The sequence below is a fragment of the Dipteris shenzhenensis genome, chromosome 15 (genome assembly GCF_047967505.1).
Source record: "Dipteris shenzhenensis isolate YYH24624 ecotype China chromosome 15, Dip_SZ_1.0, whole genome shotgun sequence".
Taxonomy (NCBI): Eukaryota; Viridiplantae; Streptophyta; class Polypodiopsida; order Gleicheniales; family Dipteridaceae; genus Dipteris; species Dipteris shenzhenensis.
In genome coordinates, this window is record NC_141610.1 from 15420749 (window position 1) to 15443488 (window position 22740).

Consider the following 22740-nt stretch of genomic DNA (forward strand, 5'->3'; position numbering starts at 1 on the left):
TAACCTCCTTACGATCTTATTTTCGATATATTCAATAGATATTGCACATGTATGCTGAACTTTTTCTCTAAGGAGGTGTTCCAGGAGTAATTTATTTTTTAATTTTGTGATCAACCTCCTTAAGATCTTATTTTCTATATATTCAATAGATATTGCACACTGTTATGAATGTATTCCCCTCAAAGAAATGGATGGCCTTATTGAGGTAATGGAATGGGTGGTAAAAGTAGCTTTTATGATGTCTGGTAAGAAATTTATCTCTTTCAAAAGAATGCCAACTTCTTCTTGCCTTGGACAATGGACACAAACACATGGCACAGTGGCCAGCTGTTACGTTTTAACATTGAAGATATCATTGAAATCAATTCTTGGCTGATCTCCAATGTGATTATGCATTTTGAAAAGTCTATATGGAGATGAATCAAAGTGATTCCCATGGGACTATTAGGTTTTCCCATTTGGTGTGACTCATACCTTTTTTATTTTGAATATGGCACTATGGCAAGACTAGAGAAATGGCACATCCTTAGATGATTCCAAAGCCCCAGTCATTACATTGATGATACATGTCTATGTCTAATCAATGTATCAAATCCAATTGCCTTTTTTAATAAAGGGGAACTCTCTATCTACCCCTTAAAGTTTGTTGCTAGTCAAAGATACCACCATGTTTTATTAACTAGAAATGGATGTATACTTGTAGCAGTGGAAAGTTTAAGAATACAAAAATGCTTGTAACCTCCATGGTGGTTTGGTTGTTCAACATTAGCAAATATGATAAGAGGAATTTGGTACCTTTTGATTGGTACTAGATTCATCAAAGTTCCCTAGTAGTCCACCCTCAAAGATGTGCTACAATGGTGTTTACTTATGTATGTGACACTACAAGGCAAACAACATACTGAAATCTTTCAACACATAGTCAGCTTATGCACTTTTAGCATCAAGACGTCCACTAGCAAATCGGCGTGACCATAGCATTAAGCTCATTGTACTTCAAGCACAACACATAGTCAGCTTATGCACTTTTAGCATCAAGACGTCCACCAGCAAATTGACGTGACCATAGCATTAAGCTCATTGTACTTCAAGCACAAAGCTTATCGTTGAGTTCCATACAACCACTTTTGTTCACCTGGCAAGTGAAGCCAATCTACCTCATTGCTATTTATCCTTACATCTATAGATCCTAAGCAAAAATTAGCATGCAACACAATTGGCTGATAGAGACCTTGGTTTTGGGAGACTGCTTCTTTTGGTGGCAAGATTAGCAAAGTGCTCAATGAAAAAGTGGCAAAAACAAGCTCAACAAAAAGAGCTAGTGCCTTCATCAACATTCTATGCCACCTTCACATAATACATTGCCACTTTTACATAATCAGATACACCTATTGTCCAGGTGTCTAGGGCTTTCTTACTCCTTATACAAGTACTATTTGTATTGTTGTTGATACTAATGTACTATAATGTTTGCAAAATTTGAATGAAATTTAAGTGGTTAGTGTACGCAGGATATTGTTTTTTTTTCTTGAATTGCAATACGAGTACAAGAACGTTTGTTAAATAACATCCAAGCAATATGTCATTAACTTAAGAATTAGAATCCTAATATACATGCCATTCTCAAACACGACGCCCAAGGAATTATAATTCTTTATGGAACTAAGCGTGCTGCCTCCCATGCGTGGTTATTATAACAATTGTTTTGTAATGTATTATTATGATAATTATATTATATATTATTAGATAAATGTATTTATTAATTGCTCAATCTCCAATATATTTCATTTACTTTTGCGTCTCCATTTTCCAAGGATAGGCCTCTTGCTCTCTAGCTTGCTACTTTTGTTAACACTTCATAGCCAGCATTTATTGCTTTTAACTTTGTTCTAACAATGAAAATCACAAATTTTGAACATAGCCTTCTTCCTTTATTACCACGGCCTCCTTATAGGGAGCGCTATAATGGAGGATTGAAACTTTTTTGTGAATTTCCACGTGTAGTTTTAAAATAAATCTGAATTTTAGATGTTTAGCACTGCCTCCTTAGAGGAAGTGCTCAAAATTATTTTTAAAGAAATCAACTAAGTTATGTGTCTCAAACTACTTAATACAAATTTTAGAGTTTTAGCGCTAACTCCTTAGAGGGAGTGCTATAAATCAATGAGGTATGTGTCTCAAATTGCCATTTACGGAGATGATCAAGTACAAAAATTACCTTTGACTAACGCAGCTCCCTGCAAGAAATTGTTTGTTTGCTCTTTTGCATCCAAAAGCGCTTGCGTTATGAGGCAGTGGGCCGATGGGGACCTCTTGTGTTATCAAGAGTCTTGGGCCCTAGGGCGCTAGTAAAAAAAAAAAAACCCACCCCCCTGCCCCAAAAAAAAAAAAACCAAGAGAGCTCCCTAGCACCGCTGTGCTTCTTTTCTTTTCTTGTGCCTGGGAATTCACCGATATCTTTGATGAATGCTAGCTTTTCAACCTGCTCTTCTGCGCTCATTGCCACCTCCTCTTCTCCCGCTCTCCCCTCATTAGACCTCCCTTTGATCGCTTGATTGCAGCGATGCACGATGCGGACTCTGCAGCAGCTTCCCTCAAGGTGTCCCCTCAGCAGAAGAATGCTCCTTGTTGCGGCCGCTGACACCTACTCTTTCTTGTTCCAGTACCTTGTGGATCGTAATGGCGGTAATTTTCTGGGTGCGCCTGTTGCGAGGCTCTACCGCCGCTCCTTCTTTTTTCATCGTCAAGGTCGTTGTCCCTGTGCTCATCATTGTCTTTGAATCTGGACTGATTGTGCGGCGGCACAGGAAATTATTCAATTGTAAAACTTATGTTCTTGCTCGTTGTGATGTTTCGCTCAATGGAGCTGTGTCCATTGAGATGGACTAACATGGAATTGCGCCGGGAGTAGATGATTGGCAATAGGATATATGGAACCCAAGGTTCTGTGTGTGTGTGTGTGTGTTTTTTTTTGGAGAGAGAGAGAGAGAGAGAGAGACATTGAAATTACAGCCATGCTGCCAACTTCTGCACGTAATTAAGAAACGATATGTGGAATATACTCCTGCAAATGCACTCCAGCCTATGCACATACCATGTACTTTTGGAATGAAATCCCATAGCCGAGAGAGATAGAGAGAGAGAGAGATCATGATGACGATCCTCCGTAAGCTCCTTATTTGTTGCAGGCAGCAAAGGCTATGGTGGATGCACTTGGGTTCCGATTTATAGTAAGCAGTTGTGCTCTCTCGGTAAGTTCGTTTCTTTGACAAGCTTTTGGCCTTTAGATGAGTATAGTAGGTTATCTTTTATCTACAATTTTAAGTTCTGATCGTGGTGGTCGAGCGCATGGGTTTTACATCAGTTCTTTGCTATGTGATTGTAGACATAAATTCTATAGGTGGGTTTCAAGCATGGACTTTTTGGTGTTCTTTATTATCTCTCATGTTTGTGTGTGTGTGTCTCCGTTGTTGTTTTTGTCTTCTTGTTTGGGTTGGGTTCATTGGTTTAGTTGCAGGTTACGGTCTTTGTTCTATCTCAGTGTTTGTCTGTTGTAATGCCTATTGTGTTCATTGTTTTTACTACTAGTGAGATGTGGGTTGTATGCATGCCTATTGTGTTCATTGTTTTTATTGCTTGTGAGATGTCGGTTGCGTGCATCTCTTTGCGCTCACGTAGTGTTGTGTTGTGTTGTTTTGGTGTGTTGTTTTTGCGCTTGTGCTAGTCTGATCATATCATTTACTCGAAAGCCAAAAAATTATGCCAGAGCTAAGCTGGAAAAAGTGAATTGAAGCTAGAAAAGCTATTTAAAGTGGTGGAAAACAGTTATCAAGCTAGAAAAGATGGGAAAAACTATTCTTAAGTTGAGAAACTATCGGAAGCCAAGAAAGTTATTTACAACTAAAAAGAAAGGATTTTGAAATTGGGACAACATGCTTTCATAGTGGAAAAGACATTGGGATGCCAAGAAAGATATTGAAAATTCCAAAAGACTATTAAGAGCTTTACAAAGGTTTTGAAGGTTTAAGAGAATGCTACAAAGTATTGTCAAAAGCTAACTTGTCAAATTAGTTTGTAGATGAAAATGGTATGATGCGTACTCAGACAACTATTCTATAGATTGAAAAAGTTTTTCAAAGACGAAAAGGACTTCCCAAGTTTTACAAACTAGAATTTTTTTTTCTCAAAGTAAAATGGTATACTAAAAGCATTGCAAAGCCAAGAATGATTCAGGAGACTATTTTTCACTTAAAACATAGTCTGATAGTTGGTAAAATTTTGCTAGAGATAGAAATTTCTTTGAAACCATGTATTACATAATTCCAGGCTGAACTTTATCAGAATTCTTGATACGATGAGAAGCATTCTATTAAGCTGAAAATGGTGATTGTATCACATCTGTTCTATGTGCTAAGTAGGGATTAAGAATTTAGTTACTTGATCTTCAAATTACAGCTTGTATAAAGCTATATTTCAGAAGGATTTCTCTTATCATTTATGATTGATTATAAGAATGAGAAATGAAGTGATGCATTTGAACTTAACAAAGAGAGAGAGAGAGAGAGAAAGGATCATAGAAATATTAATTATGAATTTAGATAGTTTCGTATTAAATCCATCTTAACCATATATGCTTTACCCATAGAGGCAGTGCACTCGAACATTCGTGCTCCCTTGTTGAATGTAAACCCCATTTTTATCCTTTACAATCCCTCTGCAACCCACATCCAGGTACTATCTCCCTTTTGCCTCGCCTCACCTCGCCTTTGTTTGTGAATTCATTCCGACAACTCTCGCAATTCGATGTTGTTACCCTTGTCTGATGGATGGATGATTGCTCTGTATTCCAGACTTCTTCAAAGATGGTGCAGCATGTCCAACTAGATGTCGCTTTTGGAAACCCTTGACTGCTTGGAGGGAAGGGAAAGAATGGGGTTGCTGGAAGATGGCTGGCTTGCCGCAAGGAGATGCATCCCAATTAGCAGCCAGCGCATCAAATGGGAAGCTTTCAAGTTCCAATTGGTACTTCTACTATGAGTATGTCGAAATTGATTCTCCTTCAAGAAAGGATGGCATTGATCTTAAGAAAGAAAGTTACTTTCAAAAGTCGTACTGTAGCTATACGGCAAGACCTCCCATAGTATTGATGTCGCTTTTGGTCTCCCATAGGAGCTTCCCTTGGTCGTTGACTACCACAATTAGACTTTTGGGGTTAGCTGTAGCTTCAAAGTACATTGCAAGAACAAAGCGAACGTGTGGTGCCACTCATGCTTGATTTGGAGCACATTGACAAAGCATTTGCCACACCAGCAATGAAATATTCCTTGATCATACTAGCAAACCTCTTTCAAGTATTTTATTGTGTGCTAATTTTCCTATTGATTTGTGCACTTATTGAGCCTTCGGCTGCAATTATTAAAAAAAAAGCAATAGTTAGGAGAAATGCCAAACAATGTCTCCTATCTCAATATGCTTTTTGTGTATGATATCATGGTAGCCCTTGTTATAGGAAAGCAAATGCATTCTTGTTACCAAGCAATAGATTTTTGTTACCAAACAATAGATTTTTTGAGTTAGATGCTACTGTGGGCACTGCCCTTATTAGCATGTATGTCGAGTGTGGTGATGTGGAGGATGTGTGGCTCATATATGGTGAACTGTCTGAATGGGACATCGTCTCATGGACTTCTATGATATTATTGCATGCCTAGTGGGCAATATACAAGCATTCCGTTTTGCTCTTTAAACAAAGCAGCAAAATGGATTGGACTTTCTTTGGTGTCTGCAACATCTCTCGACTAGATTCCAACATGGCCAAATTGAAGAACGAGAAGAATACGGTAGCTCCCATTCTCTACTACTTTGGAATAGGTCTGTGAATTGTTTCACTTTAAATTTTCCAAACTATCTTTCGAAGATGCCGATCATCCTATTTAGGATGTTCCAAGTGCTGTAAAGAATGGTTCACTTTGGGAAGACTTACTCTGTTTGTTTTCAATAGATGATGAATTATAGGTGTCCAAACAATTGAATTTCTCACGTGTGCTTACATTACAATACATGGATCATAGAATAACCAATTGTGTGAAGATGTTCCTACCCGAAAGCCCCAGATCAAGACAAATGGATACACAATGTCATTTATAACATTGATGTTGCCAATGCTCTTATCAACATGTATGGCAAGTGTGGCACGTTGGATGATGTGCTGAGAATGGATGTTTCACAGAATGCTTATGAGGACCTTTGTCGACATTCTCTCTGCTCGTGCGAGCAAGTCTTTGTATACATAGCTGCATGATAGAGCATGGACTATAGTTAGAAACATTCCTAGGAAATTCCCTCATCAACATGTGTGGTAATTGTGGCTCCATGAATGATGCACTGGAGGTACTTGATATATTGCATGGTCAAGATGTGGTGTCTTGGAGCACCTTGATTGCAACATATGCTCAACATGGGTCAGACAAAGATGCTGTTTGGCTTTTGGACCAGATCTAGCATGGAGTCATACCAAACTAGGTGACTTCTTAATGTTCTCTCTGCTTGTAGTCATAGAACTTGATTGATGAAGCTTGCTTCACTTTGTTTCCATGAGTGGAGGTTATGAGATCACGCCCATAGAGGATCATCATACTTGCATTATTGACCTCCTTGAACTTGATAGACTTAGAATGCCATATAAAGCTAGGGGTTACCATGGGCAACCTTTCTTGGGGCATGCATATATCGTGCTGATGTTGCACGAGGAGAATGTGCTGTGTGGCATGCATTTGGACTTGATCCAACTAATCACATATCATATGTGATGCTAGCAGGTCGCATCGATTTTCTATGCATGATCAAATGCTCCCAGAAAAGGAGCAAATATATTTAGACTCCCACAAGGCTGTGCCCATAGCTACGGCCTCCCATACCACCGAAACCGTCCACTAGGAACTTTTAGCATAGTATCTTGTGATTTGCCATGTAGAAGACAAGAGTATATGCTCATGATCCAGACCAGATTTATCAGTGGTGTCATCACACAGAATGCTAGCCCAATGGCTGGGCCACTCTTTTACAGAAGAGCATCATGCTTCGTAGGAAGCGTCCTAGCTAAATATAGCCAACCGGCCCCATGCTGTTCTAAGTCCTCTAGCCCCATGATATCTTGCTTCCCTTAATCCCCGGGTCCCCTAACCTTGTTGGATCAAGTTTACTAATTTGAGGATTAGCGTCCAGGTACATAACAACTGCTGTTGTAGTTTTTCTTGCCATTCCAAACACTTGCTTCTAGCTCTCCTCTTTGCTTGTGATATCTTGCAAGCTCCATTATGCATGTCTTTCTCGTTGCGCCATTCGTTGGCATAACTTTGAGTCATTGTAATGCTTGAGAGGACCTCATTGCGCTCAGCCAATAGCATCAGCAAAGCTAGGGGAGGCATTGTTTACAGCAAAGGGGAGAATCACTGCAAGCTGCTCGGAAAGATTGAGTTAGCTAGGATGACCTTCTCAGTCCAACATAATTCTTCGGCCAGTTTTGGTAAAAATGTCCATTGTCGACATATCGAAAAGCCTTAAAGGCTCTACCGTAGCATTGCCACTAGGTCATCCGAGTTGAGGGGTTTAGTGGCGGGTGACAAGTCACGTAGGCGGCTCTGCTTAAGTGGCAGGTTTCGTGCACTTTTGGTTCTGCTTCTTACAATTCCCAACAAGACCTTGTGATTTCTATTCGTGCCGCCCTACATGCTTGGGCTACGGTCTTTCAACAACACTGCCCTCGCCTCCTTAATCCTATTGGATTGCTTGATTTCATCTTCCTTAGCTTGAGCGCACAATGTGCCAACAGTCTCCCTAATCGCTATGGCACAGCGTAGGGGGCTTCCTAGACTTTTGAGGTCCGTCTGTAGGCATTATAGGTCGCGAGGTGTGTTCTTATTTAATTAGCTTTTTTACAAATGTGCGAGCTTGTGCCAGTCATTTCAAAGGAAAGGATGGCGCTTTCACGCACTTAGCGGTTTTCATATAAGGGTTGCAGAAGTGGGCTTGCAAAGCGTCAGCATTCGGTTGCAGACCTTTGCCCGGTCCCTGAATCTCGTGATGCAATTCTAGACCAACGTTGATAGGATGGGTAAAGCAATAAGGAAATTGCCTTCACGCACTAAAGGTACGTCACATTTCATATAGAACTTGAGCCTATGCACACATAACTTCTTATAAACCACAAGATTTGAGAAATTTGAAGCAAGAAGGTAATCTACTCATCAAATCCCACTACAACGAAGAAAAACTATAAAACTTGAACAAGAACCCCCACAAGATCAAATAGGAAGCTCCCTCCCACTCAAATCGAACAATGGCTGCCCACAGAACCTTTGAATGTGTTTCCAATACACCTGTTAATCGTGCAAATCAATTTGCCATCCCTTCTGCACAACTCGTTCCCTCAACTCTTCATGAAACTTTCTAAACACTTTCTTCTCAGCGCATGAAATCTCTGGCTTGAACCTGGCAACAAACTTGGAAGCCTGGAGCTTGCAACAACCTATGGAAAACTTCTGGCAGCATCAAGACACTCCTTCCAACAACTCCGAAATCTCAACACCAGATTCAGTGCAAGAACAAGAAACCTTACACCACAACACACAGCTCAAACTCTCTTCCTGCATGTGTGTACACAAGCCCACAACACCACCTAGAAACCTGAGCCAATAACTGATGCAATATCTCTCAACCACTTGCTAGTCCTTGCAGAAGTTGGGTTGATGCAGTGTAAAAACGAAAATTGTAGCACTCAATTAGCTCTACAACTTTTCTTCAGAAGGCACGTTGAAATTCTATGTGTAGCTCTAGATATGAGGCTGTGTGGTGATAGATTTATTGTTAGCCAACAACTTAATACATATTTTCCACATTGAAGTTGGTCTAGAATTGCATCTCGAGAACCAAGGTCTGGTCAAATCTTGTACCACCCAATGTTAACGTTTTGCAAGCCCACTTCTGCCCTCCTTATATGCAAATCGCTAAGTGCGTGTCTGCAAACCTTTCAATTTACTTTGGTTAACAAAAGTATATGGAAAAGGCTCTACTAGTCAAAGGGTGACAATTTATTTCTCTTGCATGAAGTCAATGAAAGTGCCATCCTTTCATTTGAAACTATTACTTGAAGAAATCTAGCAACGACTTGATAAATGGGGCGCAAGCACCGACTATATAGTGATTGAAAGAGAATAGGGGCACAAACTCACACATGTTTAAATAAGATAATTGAATAAGAACACATCTTGCGGACTATAATGCTTGTTGACGGACCTCAAAAGTTAAAGAGGCCCCTTTGCTGCGCTAAAGAGATCAAGGAGTGTGTTGGCACACTGTGAGCTCAAGTTGAGGAAGACGAAAGCAAGCGATCCAATAGGGTTAAGGAGGTGTGGGCAGTGTTGTTGAAAGATCATAGCCCAAGAATGCAGGGGGGTAGGGACAAAAATCACAAGGCCTTGTTGGGTATATTAAGAGCAGAACCAAAACTGCACGAAACATGCCACTTAGGCAGAGCTACGTACGTGCCTTGCCACACGGCCTCTACACCCTCCAACTCAGAGGACCTAGTGGCAGCACTACGGAGGCCTTAAAGGCTTTTCAGTTTGTCAACAACATAAGTATCATCCTAGCTAACTCCAGCTTTCCAAGCAACATGTAGTGATGCTTGCTTTTGCTGTAAACAACGCCTCCCCTAGCTTTGCTAATGCTATTGGCGGCGCGCCATAAGCTTCCTTGAAGCATTACATCAAATATTTGGGGTTGTAATAGTAAAACTAAGATTCATGAGGGGCTAAGACAATGGTGAAGTACAGTTTGTACCCTCATCCTTGACCTCCTCGGGTAAGGTACAAAGCTCCTTGATTCTTGGATCTCTAGATCTGCTTGCTGTTGGAGCTTGCAGCCCTAATTTGAGGCACCAAAGACCTAACTTTGCAGTCCACCCTGAAGGTAATCTGTAGGCTGAATTGCTTGATTCGTGGCTCCCCTCCCTTGTTGCTTTAAACTACAGTATTAACTGAGGCAACACTGAATTGTTGGAATTATCACGATAATTCATGGCAGTGACCCATGTATAGTTAATAAGTGGGTTAGGGTCACTTTTCCCTTATTAGAGGTTTTCCCCTTTAACCACAGTTAGGAGTGAGGGAGAGAGAGAGAGATAGGCTAGGGAGTGAAGAAATGGTAGACAAATGTAGAATCCATGAAGGCTTTCATTCATTCATCACCATCACTACTAAATGAGACAAGTCAAGTATAAGCCTTATATAGGCTACACACTCACACAGTTGCACCAAGTGCATATGGGATGAGTCCCATAGTGACACGTGGCACTCACACATGACTCACACAAGGACTAGTACTAGATCTCCTAGTACTACACACCAATACATCACATCAACACACTCTTTGGCTATGATATCTCCAACACCGCCCTTCAGAGAAAAGAGTGTGAGACCCAACACACAAAGAGTAGACCAATCCCCCCTCCACCGCAATACTACAAAGAGCAAGTCCAACTATCCAACACCTCCTGTGTGATAGTGACTTCTCAGTCAACTTGCGACCGGCAAGGGTAAACCATCACTCGTCACCTCCCCTTACTTGGAACTGGGTGGTCAATACCATCAAACCACTCAAGGCTGAGAACCTTTATTGACTAAACACAAAACCACATAGAGCCAAGCATCATCTACCACCTAAGAGAGGAATAGATCATGCAGCATAGAAGATGAAGCTTCCTGCTCAAGTCCAGTAGATGTAGCATAAATCTTCTTTAGCCTATCCAGATTCTCCTTGGTTGAAGTAGTGAGGTCAAGTTGATGAAGCAATTTGTTGACCAGCCTCACACCAGTGCTTTGTCATGCTACTCATCCCTAGCTGAAATTGGTGTTGATGAGTCTTCACCACGAGGACGAAGCTCCATAGTGTCAAACTGAGATAGCAAAGGCAGCAAGCTGAAATAGATAACCAGCCAATAAAGGATCTTGTCTAGGGCTCTGAAAGCTTGAGAAAGGCGTGAATTGTTAGAAACATGATGGAGAGAGACGGAGAAAAGGTTAGGGTGTGAGAAAATGATACATGAATGAAAACATAATGAAAGGCTATCTTATTCATAATCATGAGAAGTACAAGCCTTATATAGGCTACTCACTCACACACTAGCACCTTATGCATAAGGGATAAGTCCCATAATGACACGCGGCACTCACACATGACGCACACATGAACTAGTACTAGATTACCTAGTACTACACACTAACGCATCACATCACCACACTCTTTGGCTATGATATCTCCAACACCCCCCTTTAGAGCAAAGAGTGTGAGACCCAACACGCAAGAGTAGGCCAATCCCCCCTCCACCGCAATACACAAAGAGCAAGTCCAACTATCCAACACCTCCCGTGTGATAGCGACTTCTCAGTCAGCTTGCGGCCGGCACGGGCAAACCGTCACTCATCACCCCCCCCTTGCTCTGAATTGGGTGGTCAATACCATCAAACCAAAGTGAAAGACAATACATTCATTTTTGGGGGACAACCTAGGGCAGAGTACCTCTTATTGACTCCAAATACATTCAGTTTAGAGGGACAACTCAAGGCTGAGAACCTTTATTTTACTCAACACAAACACACATAGAACTAAGCATCATCTTCCTCCTCAGAGAGGAATAGATCACACAACACAGTAGATGAAGCTCCTACTCAGGTCCAGTAGATGTAGCATAAATATTCTTGAGCTTGTCTAGGTTCTCCTAGTGAGGTCAAGTGATGAAGTAGTTTTTTAGCCAGCTTCACACTAATATACGCCATTGCTTTGTCATTCTGCTCATCCCTAGCTGAGAGTTGTGCTCACTGTTGATGAGTCTTGACCACAAGGACAAGGCTCCATAGTATCAAACTGAGGTAACAAAACCAGCAGGCTGAAATGGATAACCAGCAAATGAAGAGGCTGGTCTAGGGCTTTGAAATGGATCAGCAGCCTTCACAAATGCAAGGTAGTTGAAGAAAGGCTTGAATAAGTGTGGCCGCGCAATATCTTAGTTGGCAAACACTTGGGGGATTATGTCAATGGGGATGAGACACGGCCAGGGAATATGGTTGCACCTGTCACTCCTCCTCAACAAGGTGGAGGAAGGGGTAGAGGACAAGCTTAGGGTGCAGGACAATTGCTAAGGGCAACAACTGCTGCAGTTGTGGCCCCCACACAGGAACAGAAAAGGTGGGATTCACGTGATGCACAAGCACTTTCAGCTATCTCCCTTTCTGTCAAAAGGTTTTTTATTCCGCACATTCGGCAATGCAATACCTCAAAGGCAGCTTGGGATATTTTGGAGAGTATGTTTTCAGCCCGCAATGATGCCAGGGTCTCTTTCGTGAAGAGAGAGTTGACTCATACTCATATGGATGAGGGTGACTCTGTGTCTGAGCACCTCACTAAACTTCTGGATTTGAGAGAGCAATTGTTGAATATTGATGACATCATTCCAGATTTAGAAATGGTCACTATGACTTTGAATTCTCTTCTTGAGTCTTATCTTGGTTTTCGCACCTCATTGAACTTCTCTTTGAGGGGGAGTGGCAACCCTCTCACCTTTATGAGTTGATAGGGCTAGGAAAAACAAACCAGGAAGAACATGGCTTCACGGGCTGGTGAGCATGCCATGCTTTCGAAATTCAAGGCCAAAGGGAAGGGGCAGCATAAGCAGCATGCTTCTGAGCCCTAGGTTAAAATCGACGGATGGTACCTATATGTGCGAAGACGTCCATATGCAAGTGAGGGCTCGTGATACAATCTAATCCTAACTAAGGAAGACTTGGTTTCCCAAATCTTCGTTTTTGTCGGGGATGGCTTGCGTGTTGATGTAGTAGCGCTTCAATCGACTCCCGTTTATTGTTGTGTTGAACTGGACTCCATCCAATGTTTCTAGTAGCACAGCTCCGATGGGATTCATCTTTTGTACTCGGTAGGGTCCTTGACCTAGATACTTCAGTTTTCCCTTGTGTACTTTGGCATTGTATAACAGGACTAAGTCGCCTTCCTTGATGTCTTTAGCTTTAAGATTTCTGTCAAACCATGGCTTTCTTCTGTGTTTTTCTGTTGTCATGGCATGGTAGGCGACTAGTCTTGTTTCTGTATGCTTCTCCATCTGATAGTCTTTCTTTCAAGGATTCATTAGCATAAAGCTGATTCTGGACAACCTTCTCGCAAGGCTAAGAATGATGCAAAGAAGCCAAACAGAAAGGGTGTTTGTCATTATTGCAAGAAGCCGGGTCACTACATAGGAGAATGCAAGAAAAGAATTGCCAAGGAAAAGAAAAAGGATTCAAGTGTGGTTGTCACAGATTCAGCTCTGCTCCAGATATTACAGCCACATCTGAGGATGACTCTTATGCTTTTCTGACTTGCAGTTATGATCCTTGTAAGGATTCATGTGCTTTCAATGTCAATGAGACATTGAATAATGGTACTTTGATAGTGGTGCCACCAAACATATCACTTCCAGGAAGTGTTTGTTTGATTCTTTGCATCCATCCCCCGCTGGAAAAAGGGTTTTGTGTGCAAATGATTCTTCTTATTTAGTTCGTGGTATTGGTGAGATTGTACTTACATCCACAGATGGCACAAATTTCAGAATTCATGTTGTGCTTTATCTACCTAGAATCAAGAAGAATTTGCTTTCAGTGTCCTCTCTCAATAAAAGAGGATTTCAGGTTGTCTTTGAAGATGACAAGTGTGCAGTCCGAGATAGGGTCCTTCTTGAAGGGAAACCTGTGCATGTTCCCAAGTATGCACCCTTCACAGGCACGAGGAGGAGGTGACTCCAAAGGAGGCAAAGCATCGAATGTTTTTGAAGTGTCATCAAGCTGCCATAACTCATATGCCCATATCTAGCATGCCATAACTCCGCATTGTGCATAGCAAGAGTGGGAGAAGAAACTGCAAGTGCATCATCTGATCTTTTTTCAAAAACATCAAGCTGAAAAAGACCACAAAACAGTGTGCCAGATAGTCTCAAGGCATGCAGTACGAGCTGTTTGGAAATTACAGCTCATTCGTAGAGATGTCTGTGGTCCCATGAGGACTCCTGCATTGGGTGGTTAATGTCACATTTATTGATGACTACTCAAACTACACTTGGGTCTATGGTTTAAAGAAAAAATCAGATGTGTTTAAGCATTTTTGACACTTTGTAGCAAAGGTTGAGAATGAAACAGGGCTCATAGTTTAGATTCTACGCACAGATAGAGGGGGGGAGCATATGTCTCATGAATTTGAGGCTTATTTGAAAGAGAGAGGCATCACACACCAGCTTAGAGTGAGGCTTACTCCTCTGCAAAATGGCAAAGCTGAGCGGAAGAATAGAACTCTTATGGAGATGGATAGATGCATGCTCACAAGCAAAAGGTTACCTGACGGGTTTTGGCTTGAGGGTCTCATGTGTGCCAACTATGTTTTGAATCGGGCTCCCACTAAGGCTTTGAAAACAAAGACTCCTTATAAAGTTTGGCATGGGAGAAAGCCTTCAGTGGAACATTTTTGTGTCTTTGGATGTGTTGCATATGCCCATGTGCTTGTTGAGTTTTGACATAAGCTGTTAGACAAGGCATTTAAATGCATCTTTGTTGGGTATAGTGCAGAGAGCAAATTTTACTGTCTCTACAATCCTATTTCACGCAAGATTTTTGTCAGCAGAGACGTAATATATTCAGAAAATTCAGCATATACACAAGCTGAATTTAATGTGCCAGCTTCTTCTACATCAGATGATGTTTTTGAGGGATTAATACTCATTGCTTTGGGTTCTGCTTTTGACATCCTTGCTGAAAATCAGAATTTACAGCAAGCTCCTCATGCTCCACATTCCCCGATTCAGCTACTGGCTGATCTAGTTCCTCCATAGGCAGTGGAAGATGTTGTCAGGCAAGATATTACAAAAATACACGGAGCCAAATCTATTCCCAATTGGCTGCTCCAAACTCTCCGGGAGAGTAAGCTTGATGCTCCTTTGCTTGGCAGAACTCGTAGTGCAGCAAGGCACGAAGGGGGCGCTCTTTCTATTGAATCAGCTTATGCAGGTACTCTTCTTGATGAGGAAGAGCCTGATACTTTTGAAGAAGCAAAGGACAATGTACACTGGATGAATGCCATTCAAGATGAGTTGCAGTCCATTGAGAAAAATCAGACCTGGAATCTTGTGGATTTGCCACCAGGAAGAAATGCCATAGGTACTAGATGGGTTTTTAAAGTAAAAAGAAAGTCAGATGGGTCCATTGACAGGCACAAGGCACGGCTGGTTGCAAAAAGGCTATGCTCAGAAGAAGGGCATTGATTATGAGGAGACATTTGCTCCTACTTCCAGGATGACCACTATTAGATCAGTTATTGCTATGGCTGCACATTTTGATTGGAATGTTCATCAGTTGGATATAAAAACATCTTTTCTTAATGGAGACTTGTTGGAAGAGGTTTATGTCAAACAACCTCCTGGCTTTGAAATGCACATAAAGTTTGCAAGTTGAATAAAGCTTTGTATGGGTTGGAACAAGCCCCACGTGCATGGTACTCCAAGATTGATGCCTTTGAAACCGGCAAGGGGCTTCATAACAATCCAAGTGAAAGTGCCCTCTACATCAAGAAGGATGGGGGAGATATTATGGTCATCATTCTTTATGTAGATGACATGCTGCTCACAGGGTCACATGAAGAAAAAATTGCAGATTTCAAAGCTGAATTGAAAGCTACATTTGACATGTCAAATTTGGGCATGTTACATTTTTTATTTGGGTCTTTTCATATACCACTTGGATTGGCAGGAGGCTTCAGATGGACTCTTTGACTTGGACCTCTTCGAGGGAGAGGCATTGGGTGGCCCAGAGAGTGTCCTAGGAGGTCCCCAGATTTTGGACCAGATTTTGGACCGACGCATCTATGGTCTAGTTTGTGGCCGAGGATGATCTACTTTTTCTGGCTGGCCGCCCACGGAGGGTTGTCCACGGGCCCGTGGATGGAGCAGATCCGTGGTTGTCCACAGGCCCGTGGTTGCCCCGTTGTTGCTCTGCTGGATTTTCTGGAGGCCATCCCTCACTGCCTTTGGAGCTGTCGCAGCGCAGTGAGGATCTGGATGGGAGCCCTCAGGATTATGACTCGCATGCAGAGCCTTCAGAGGGACTACACTTGGAGGATGGTGGCCTGGTTGACCGAGGGAGGTCACGCGTTTTAGATTGATGAGGTCTCTCTAGCTTACCGGAGACAGGGTTAGAGCATTCAGAGGATAGAGCTTCATGAGGCGGTCCCTCTTGATAGCTCGGATCCTTGCACTCCACCTGGGAGCGTGGGACCCTGGGCTCTAGGGCGATTGTCGCGAGGCGTGCACGTTTTTGCAAGGCTTGGCCCGTAGGAGTTTTCTACATTTTCACTCCGCGAGGGATTCACTGGTTGTATAGCCCCCCCACCTAGCTGTTAGCCCATGTACCAGAGATTCCCTAGGCAGTGAGCTGGGTTTCTTTGGAACAGGCTGGTTTTTTCTTCTTTCAGCCTTTATCTAATTTTTTTCCATACTCAGCACCTTCAAGGCTGCTGTTTTGTATGAAGTTTTCCAAACATAAATAGAAGGTTCCTTTCTTTGCAAAAAAAGAATGAGCATCTTCACAAGAGAAAAAGAATGAGCATCACGTATTTGTCCTCACCTCTAGCTCTTAAAGGACAATCAAATGTACATCAATGCCAAGAAGTCCAATTTCTTTTTTGGAAGATAAATGCTTGGGTACATTATCAATTTCTCTTGTGTTCGATTAGACTATGCCAAAGTCAAGGACATCGTGGAGTTGGAGGTGCAATGTGGAGAAGGTACACATGTTCATGGGTATTTTCTAGGCCTACTGAAAGCATGTCAAAGACTTGGCAAAGATTGCATTACCTATCGATAATTTGTTATAGGGGATGAAGAGCAACGACAGCTCATATGTTTCATTTTAGAGGCTTTTACAACCTTTGATTTATTAAAGAAAGCAATTACCACCACTCGATACTTGGCTTTTACTCATTAGGATCAACCATTACTCCATCGCTGTAGTATTGGAGAAACATGTTCATCTCATTGGGTTTGAAGGACATAAGTTGATACCAGCTGAATCAGGTATTCCTTACAGGATAAATAGCTTTTTGTAATTATTCACTCCCTCAAAACTTGGAAGCACTTCTTGTTTGGGCATGAGTTCACAATATATATGTGTTCAAGTACGTGTGGGTGTGGTATGCATTTGTGAGGGCATATATTCATACTATGGTCTATACCCACTGTGGTCTTCAACCTTGTGACTGTCATGAGATCAAAACTGCACATTGTGTTGTGTTTTCAGCGCATGAGTTTGGGCATGTTCCTGGATTCATCTAGGAATTTGAGTTCACAATATAGAGAGACGGGGTGTAGGATGCTTGATGTAGATATGATGGAGGAGGTCCCCGACTCTGATGAAAAACTAAAAGACATGTATCGTGTAGACTTTGAAGGAATTGGGGGTGTGGTATAGGGGTTTGTGGTGGGAGCATTTATGCAAGATGCCACCTCAAGCACAACTGAACCGACTCTAGCCTGGTTGCTTGGTTTACTCTAGCAACTTGAGATTCTTGACTAGCCCTTCGAACATACCATAATAGGATTTGGTCATGACCTAGCACTCGCCATTTGTTCCAAGAGCATCATGTACTTGACCATTCTAATCCCATGAGTAGCATAGCTTCACTAGCCAATTTCGGAGAGCCTTGTTTGAATTTTCCAACAGCTTTGACCCCTAGTCCGATGGCCAGACAAATTGTTGGCCTTTGATGCTCTCAAGTGTTATGTTGTAGACACACCGTCTTGATGGGAACAGTTTCTTCCATTGGTTCAATGGATCCTCAACGACATTCATTCCACCAGTGTGGGTAGGACTCCCTACGAAGCGACCTTCAGGAGAAAATTGAAGTCCCTTCTCGCCAGGGTGTTAGAGAAAGTGCATGAAGTAGATTGTATCACTGAGTCCTATTAGCAGATTATGGAAATGTTTAAAGCCAAAGCCCAAGAATCTTATCAGGCCCAAGCCAACAAGCACTGTCGAGATGCTGGATACAAGGAAGGTCAGTGGGCTTATCTCCGGATTATGAAGAAAGAAAAGACTCCATTGGGAAGAAATGCCCAAAGCTTTCGTATGGAAGCTTTGGACCCTTTCCGATTATTCATGTCATCAATGATGTATCCTTGATGCTACAGTTACTCAGGACATGGACCATTTTTATGTGTTGTGTCTCAAGCCTTGTGTCGGTCCCGCGTTGACAGAAGTACCCAATGTGGAGTAGCCAGAGGTTGAGGTCAAGGCAGAGGTGGTTTAGGCTGAGCAGATTTTGGTTCATCTGTTCAGGAAGGTACAGGCAACCACCAACGCTTGTACACTGTCAAATTTAAGCGTTGGGCTTCTTATGAAGCACCTTGGGTTGATGAAGATTTTTTCACTGATAAGCCTCACTTCCTTACAGCGTACAAGCCTTGGGTCAATGATGATTTTCATGTCATGAGCATTTGCCAGCCCATGGCATGCTCAGGCTACCCGCAGCCAATCAGAGCTGCCAAGTGGCTCATACAGCAAGTGGGCCCCGCAGGCAGTGCACAGCAGCACCTGACTGCCACAGTACAGGTTGGGACTGCTCCAGGCAGGGTCAGCCGTCCATAGACCAAGTCAGGCTCTACAGACCTTTTGTCCAGCCTTTCCAGTCAGCCAATAAGGGCTCAGTCGGCAATTTAGCCAAATCTATACAAAGGCCCCATTCCCTCCTCATTTCTTCATCAGCAGAAGGAGAAACAGCCTTCAGTTCAGGAACATCCAGCCAAAGATGGAGGAGCCTTGTGAGATCAGATAGGGGGTGGGAGAAGAGGAGCAGCCTGCCTCTCTCCACCTCCATTCTTGCAGGAAAGGACAACCCTTCATTACATTTGTATTGTCATCCTCTTACTGAATAGAATGTTTGGGCTAGTCGAGGTGCTAGTTGTCATCGTTTAGAGGCAGACTGTGTAACAAAATGTTTGGGCTAGTCGAGGTGCTGGTTGTCATGGGCAGGCCACAGATATGCCTCCAGAGGCAGAATGATTGGATACGTGTGCTCATTCTATCAGTTGATAGAGCATCTAAGAGAGCTTGGTTTGCATACCTAAGCAAAGTCTACGGGAATATCTCAATTATGGCATTTCACTTACTGTATTGTGAATTATCTCACAGGTTTTCTAGCATTAATAAGACACACATCTCTCTCTCTCTCTCTCTGTGGCTGATCCCTCTCAGAGCTCTATCACAGAGTTCTTTCAGCCAGATCACATGGACCCCCTTGAGATGAGGCCTCGACGTGACCGTGACCCGGAGCTTGTGACCCGACAGCTCAGATAGAGGGTTGACACACAGATCACACTTGGGGACATCCCCTCCCTGTTTAGAGTCGGAGGCCGACCGACGGGGGTCACAGTAGCCCTGGTTAGACGTAGAGCTACGACTAGGAGACATGCTAGGACTGCACCTTTGAGTGGTCGACAGCACTCTATTGCCGACTTCATGCTCCCATTGCCTCATCCACCCTGATGTACTGCTGCTGCTGCTGCTGCTGCTGATGTTGATGATGATGCTGAGAATAATTTATAGTCGACCATTGACATGACTATGTTGTACTTACGACTTAGTACTACCATTCTACATTTTTGCATTTTGCATTTTGCATTGGTGTGGATTCTCGTTTAGTAGCTCCACTACCACAGCTCATTTGTACCAGGTTTTTCAGTCTCATAGACCCATCGGTCTTCTGAAGACTTTAATAAACTTTCTTTCTTCCTTTCTTTCTGTTTCTAAGCTACTCACCTTGACCCTAGTATGACTTGGAATTAGGCACTGTCATGAGAATTGTTTCATAGTGCATCAGTTTTTGCTTTGTCTTGTTTATATGGTTGGTAGCAAGGAGAAGCACTTTTGCTCTTTGTTTTGATGTTTCCTACCGTACAGTGTACTTGATGACCTAGATCATCATGGTCTTTTAAAGATATTCACAAAATTTCCATTTTGGTCATGCATCTCTCTCTCTCTCTCTCTCTCTCTCTCTCTCATGTTTGTGTGTGTGCATGCATGCTCGTGCACATGACTGGTGCATGGCTGCGTGTGTGTGTTTTTGCATGCATACATATAAGTATAAGAGAGTATATGAGTAACTATAGATATTAATTTAATCAGATGCAATTACATTATCTTGTGGCAGCCCTAACCAGATGCACAGACTATTCCATCACCAAGGTTTTGGAAGTAGAAAAAAGGCTGTCATTTTTTTTGCTATTTTCACATCTTCTTGTAGTTAAACATCCTAGGGTAGTTGCAGATGACACGAATTATTGTGATACAATTACGAGCTTGTGATTGTTACGGGTTTTCTTTTGTAACAACAGCTAATTCTTCTTGACATCTTTGCATATCTGAAGCACACGTGACGTATACTGCTGCTATATAGTGTTGTACAGTGTACTTCCTAGTTGAATGGACACTGGAAATTGCATTGTACCTCCCCATAATTTGAACTAATACTTAATGAATCGAGTTTGTAAATGGTTGTCTCTGTATTTGTTGTTTGGGTTAATTCAGGTGGCAGCATCTCATATTTGGTTGGTGGTGGTCTTGTACTTGCAGGCTCTCCCAAAAGACTTGACTTGCCAATAACACAGTTTCCATATACATATAGTTCCATCTATACACGATACCCTGGTTCAAGATGCAGTGGCTCTTTTCAGTCCCTTGTAAGAAATATGTCTCTATCTCGGAATTGTTTATTGCAAACCATTATCAGAGTGCACTTACGTTGTCATATCTACATGATTGTTCAAGTAATGGGCTAAGGGATGCTAGATCTTGGTTCAGTATATTGACATTTTAATTCTATTTTCTTACTCCATAGTGTTTGGGGATACGTTTCTTCACGGCCTCATCCCACATGGACAACTTTTCTTCAATCTTCTAAGAGATAGTGATGGCGATATGGATTCTGATGACATTGTTTATTCATTTATTTGTTGAAGAAAGTAAACTCTTTTAAATAGAAAAGCTGTCCAAAACCTGATTTAAAGAGCCCAAAGTAATTAGCATCTGTACAAGGCAAGGTCTTAACAGCACTGATATCAATAATACTCTAGATCTTTCAGACAGTGGGCTTTTTTAGCTCAGCTTTGAGGAAATGAGAGAATATTGATTAACATCCTGCTAAGTCTTCAGGGGGGGTGTTAGGCAATTGCAGCCTTAGCTTTGCTTTTCTGATTGATGTCCTAAAAGCATGATATGCTTTCTCCCTCCATCTCCTATTAAAGGAGATCAATTGTAAACAGTCAATCATTGAATACAAATATACTTTCGGGGCTTTCTTGTGTGTTTATTCACTTGTTTAACACCTATAGGATCTATGAGAACGGAAGAAAGATCTATGAATGTCTTCAAGAGGCCTCACGGGCCTATGAGACAAGATAAACCATTTATTATAAAAGCATAACTATGCTCTAGTCCTAAAATAGGATGACCTTCACTTGTCACAAAGCCTTATTTATCCCTAGAAATAAAGAGTAAAATATTTTATTTTGACTTTGGTCAAAGAGAATCGACTTCAGTCAAAGTGAGTTGACCTCTATCAACTTGAAAAAGTTGCTATACTTTTGACTGTTTTGCTTAGTTGCATGGTGGGGATGCTCACTAGCATTAACCTTAATGGGTGAAATGTGCTTGGTGGTGTTTTATTTTGTGGCAGCTTCTTGAAGAGTGCAAAATTTCCCCAATTTAAATGGGAAAGAACATGCAAAACTGGACTTCCAAAGCCTAGAGTAGCCACACCTGCAAAAGTGGCTATTTTTAGCCAGGGCTTCCAAAGTTAGAAGGCAGCTCGCTTCTCCTTGCCTGTTTTCTTGTGACAGGCGTCTGTTTTCCTTATGAGTCCTAAAATTTGAATTGATTAGATCTGCTGCAATTTGAGATAGGTTGGTGTGCTTTAGGGTATAGGGCTGATTACAGTAGTATCGCAGCAAAGGATCACCACTTACCTTGGTGGTGGGCGATTCCTGGCTGAGAGAATTCTGCAACAGGTGGTCGGGGACCAGAGGAGCAGGTAGGAAGAGATAGGGATTTGGGGGTTGTTTTTCTATGGGGTAGATAACCCTTGGGACAACTTTCAAATGAGTTTTCATACTAGTTTTGTGCGCCCAGCAAAGCTAAGTTTTCAATCAAGCTGATTGCCAGCTTTATGGACAGTGATTTGGCCCGTCCAAGTGTGGGAACAGATTGTGCTTTTGCTATCGAAGGAGAAATTCGAAATTTAGAACAGCTTGTTTTGATGATAGGATCAGGAGAGCACGGAAGTTCTAACACTAGGCTGCCCAGCAAGAAGGTTAAGGTACCGGTTGATGATCTTGATGAAGATTTTGTCAAGGCCAAGATTTAGGAGTATGGGTTCTTGAAAAAGAACCCATGATTCTAGCATCTTTCTAAGCAAGTCCCACTGAGAAATTTGCCAAGCAAGTATCTGCCCCCCAAGAAATCTAGAAGAAGGTGTTCTAGCTCCTCATCGACTTCTTCAGCAGGTTCATCTAGGAAATGTCATAAATCTCAGCGTAGAGGGAGAAGTAAGCACAAGAAACGGAGAAAAAGGACTCCCAGTAGCAGTTCGAGTTCATCCCAC

At 42.1% G+C, this 22740-nt stretch overlaps 1 protein-coding gene across 2 annotated transcripts in view; it reads left to right on the forward strand.

Moving 5' to 3' along the window:
* Nucleotides 1-2358: 2358 nt before the first annotated feature.
* GPS1 (geranyl diphosphate synthase 1) overlaps nt 2359-22740 on the forward strand; it is an 87817-nt gene continuing 67435 nt past the window's right edge. The window contains exons 1-3 of one of the 2 annotated variants that reach the window (XM_087386227.1): nt 2359-2697; nt 3189-3251; nt 20715-20821. In XM_087386227.1, the coding sequence (XP_087242353.1) occupies nt 2571-2697; nt 3189-3251; nt 20715-20821 (297 nt within the window). In that variant the 5' untranslated portion in view covers nt 2359-2570. The remainder of the gene's footprint in view (nt 2698-3188; nt 3252-20714; nt 20822-22740) is intronic. The other variant, XM_087386228.1, reaches the window with a different exon arrangement.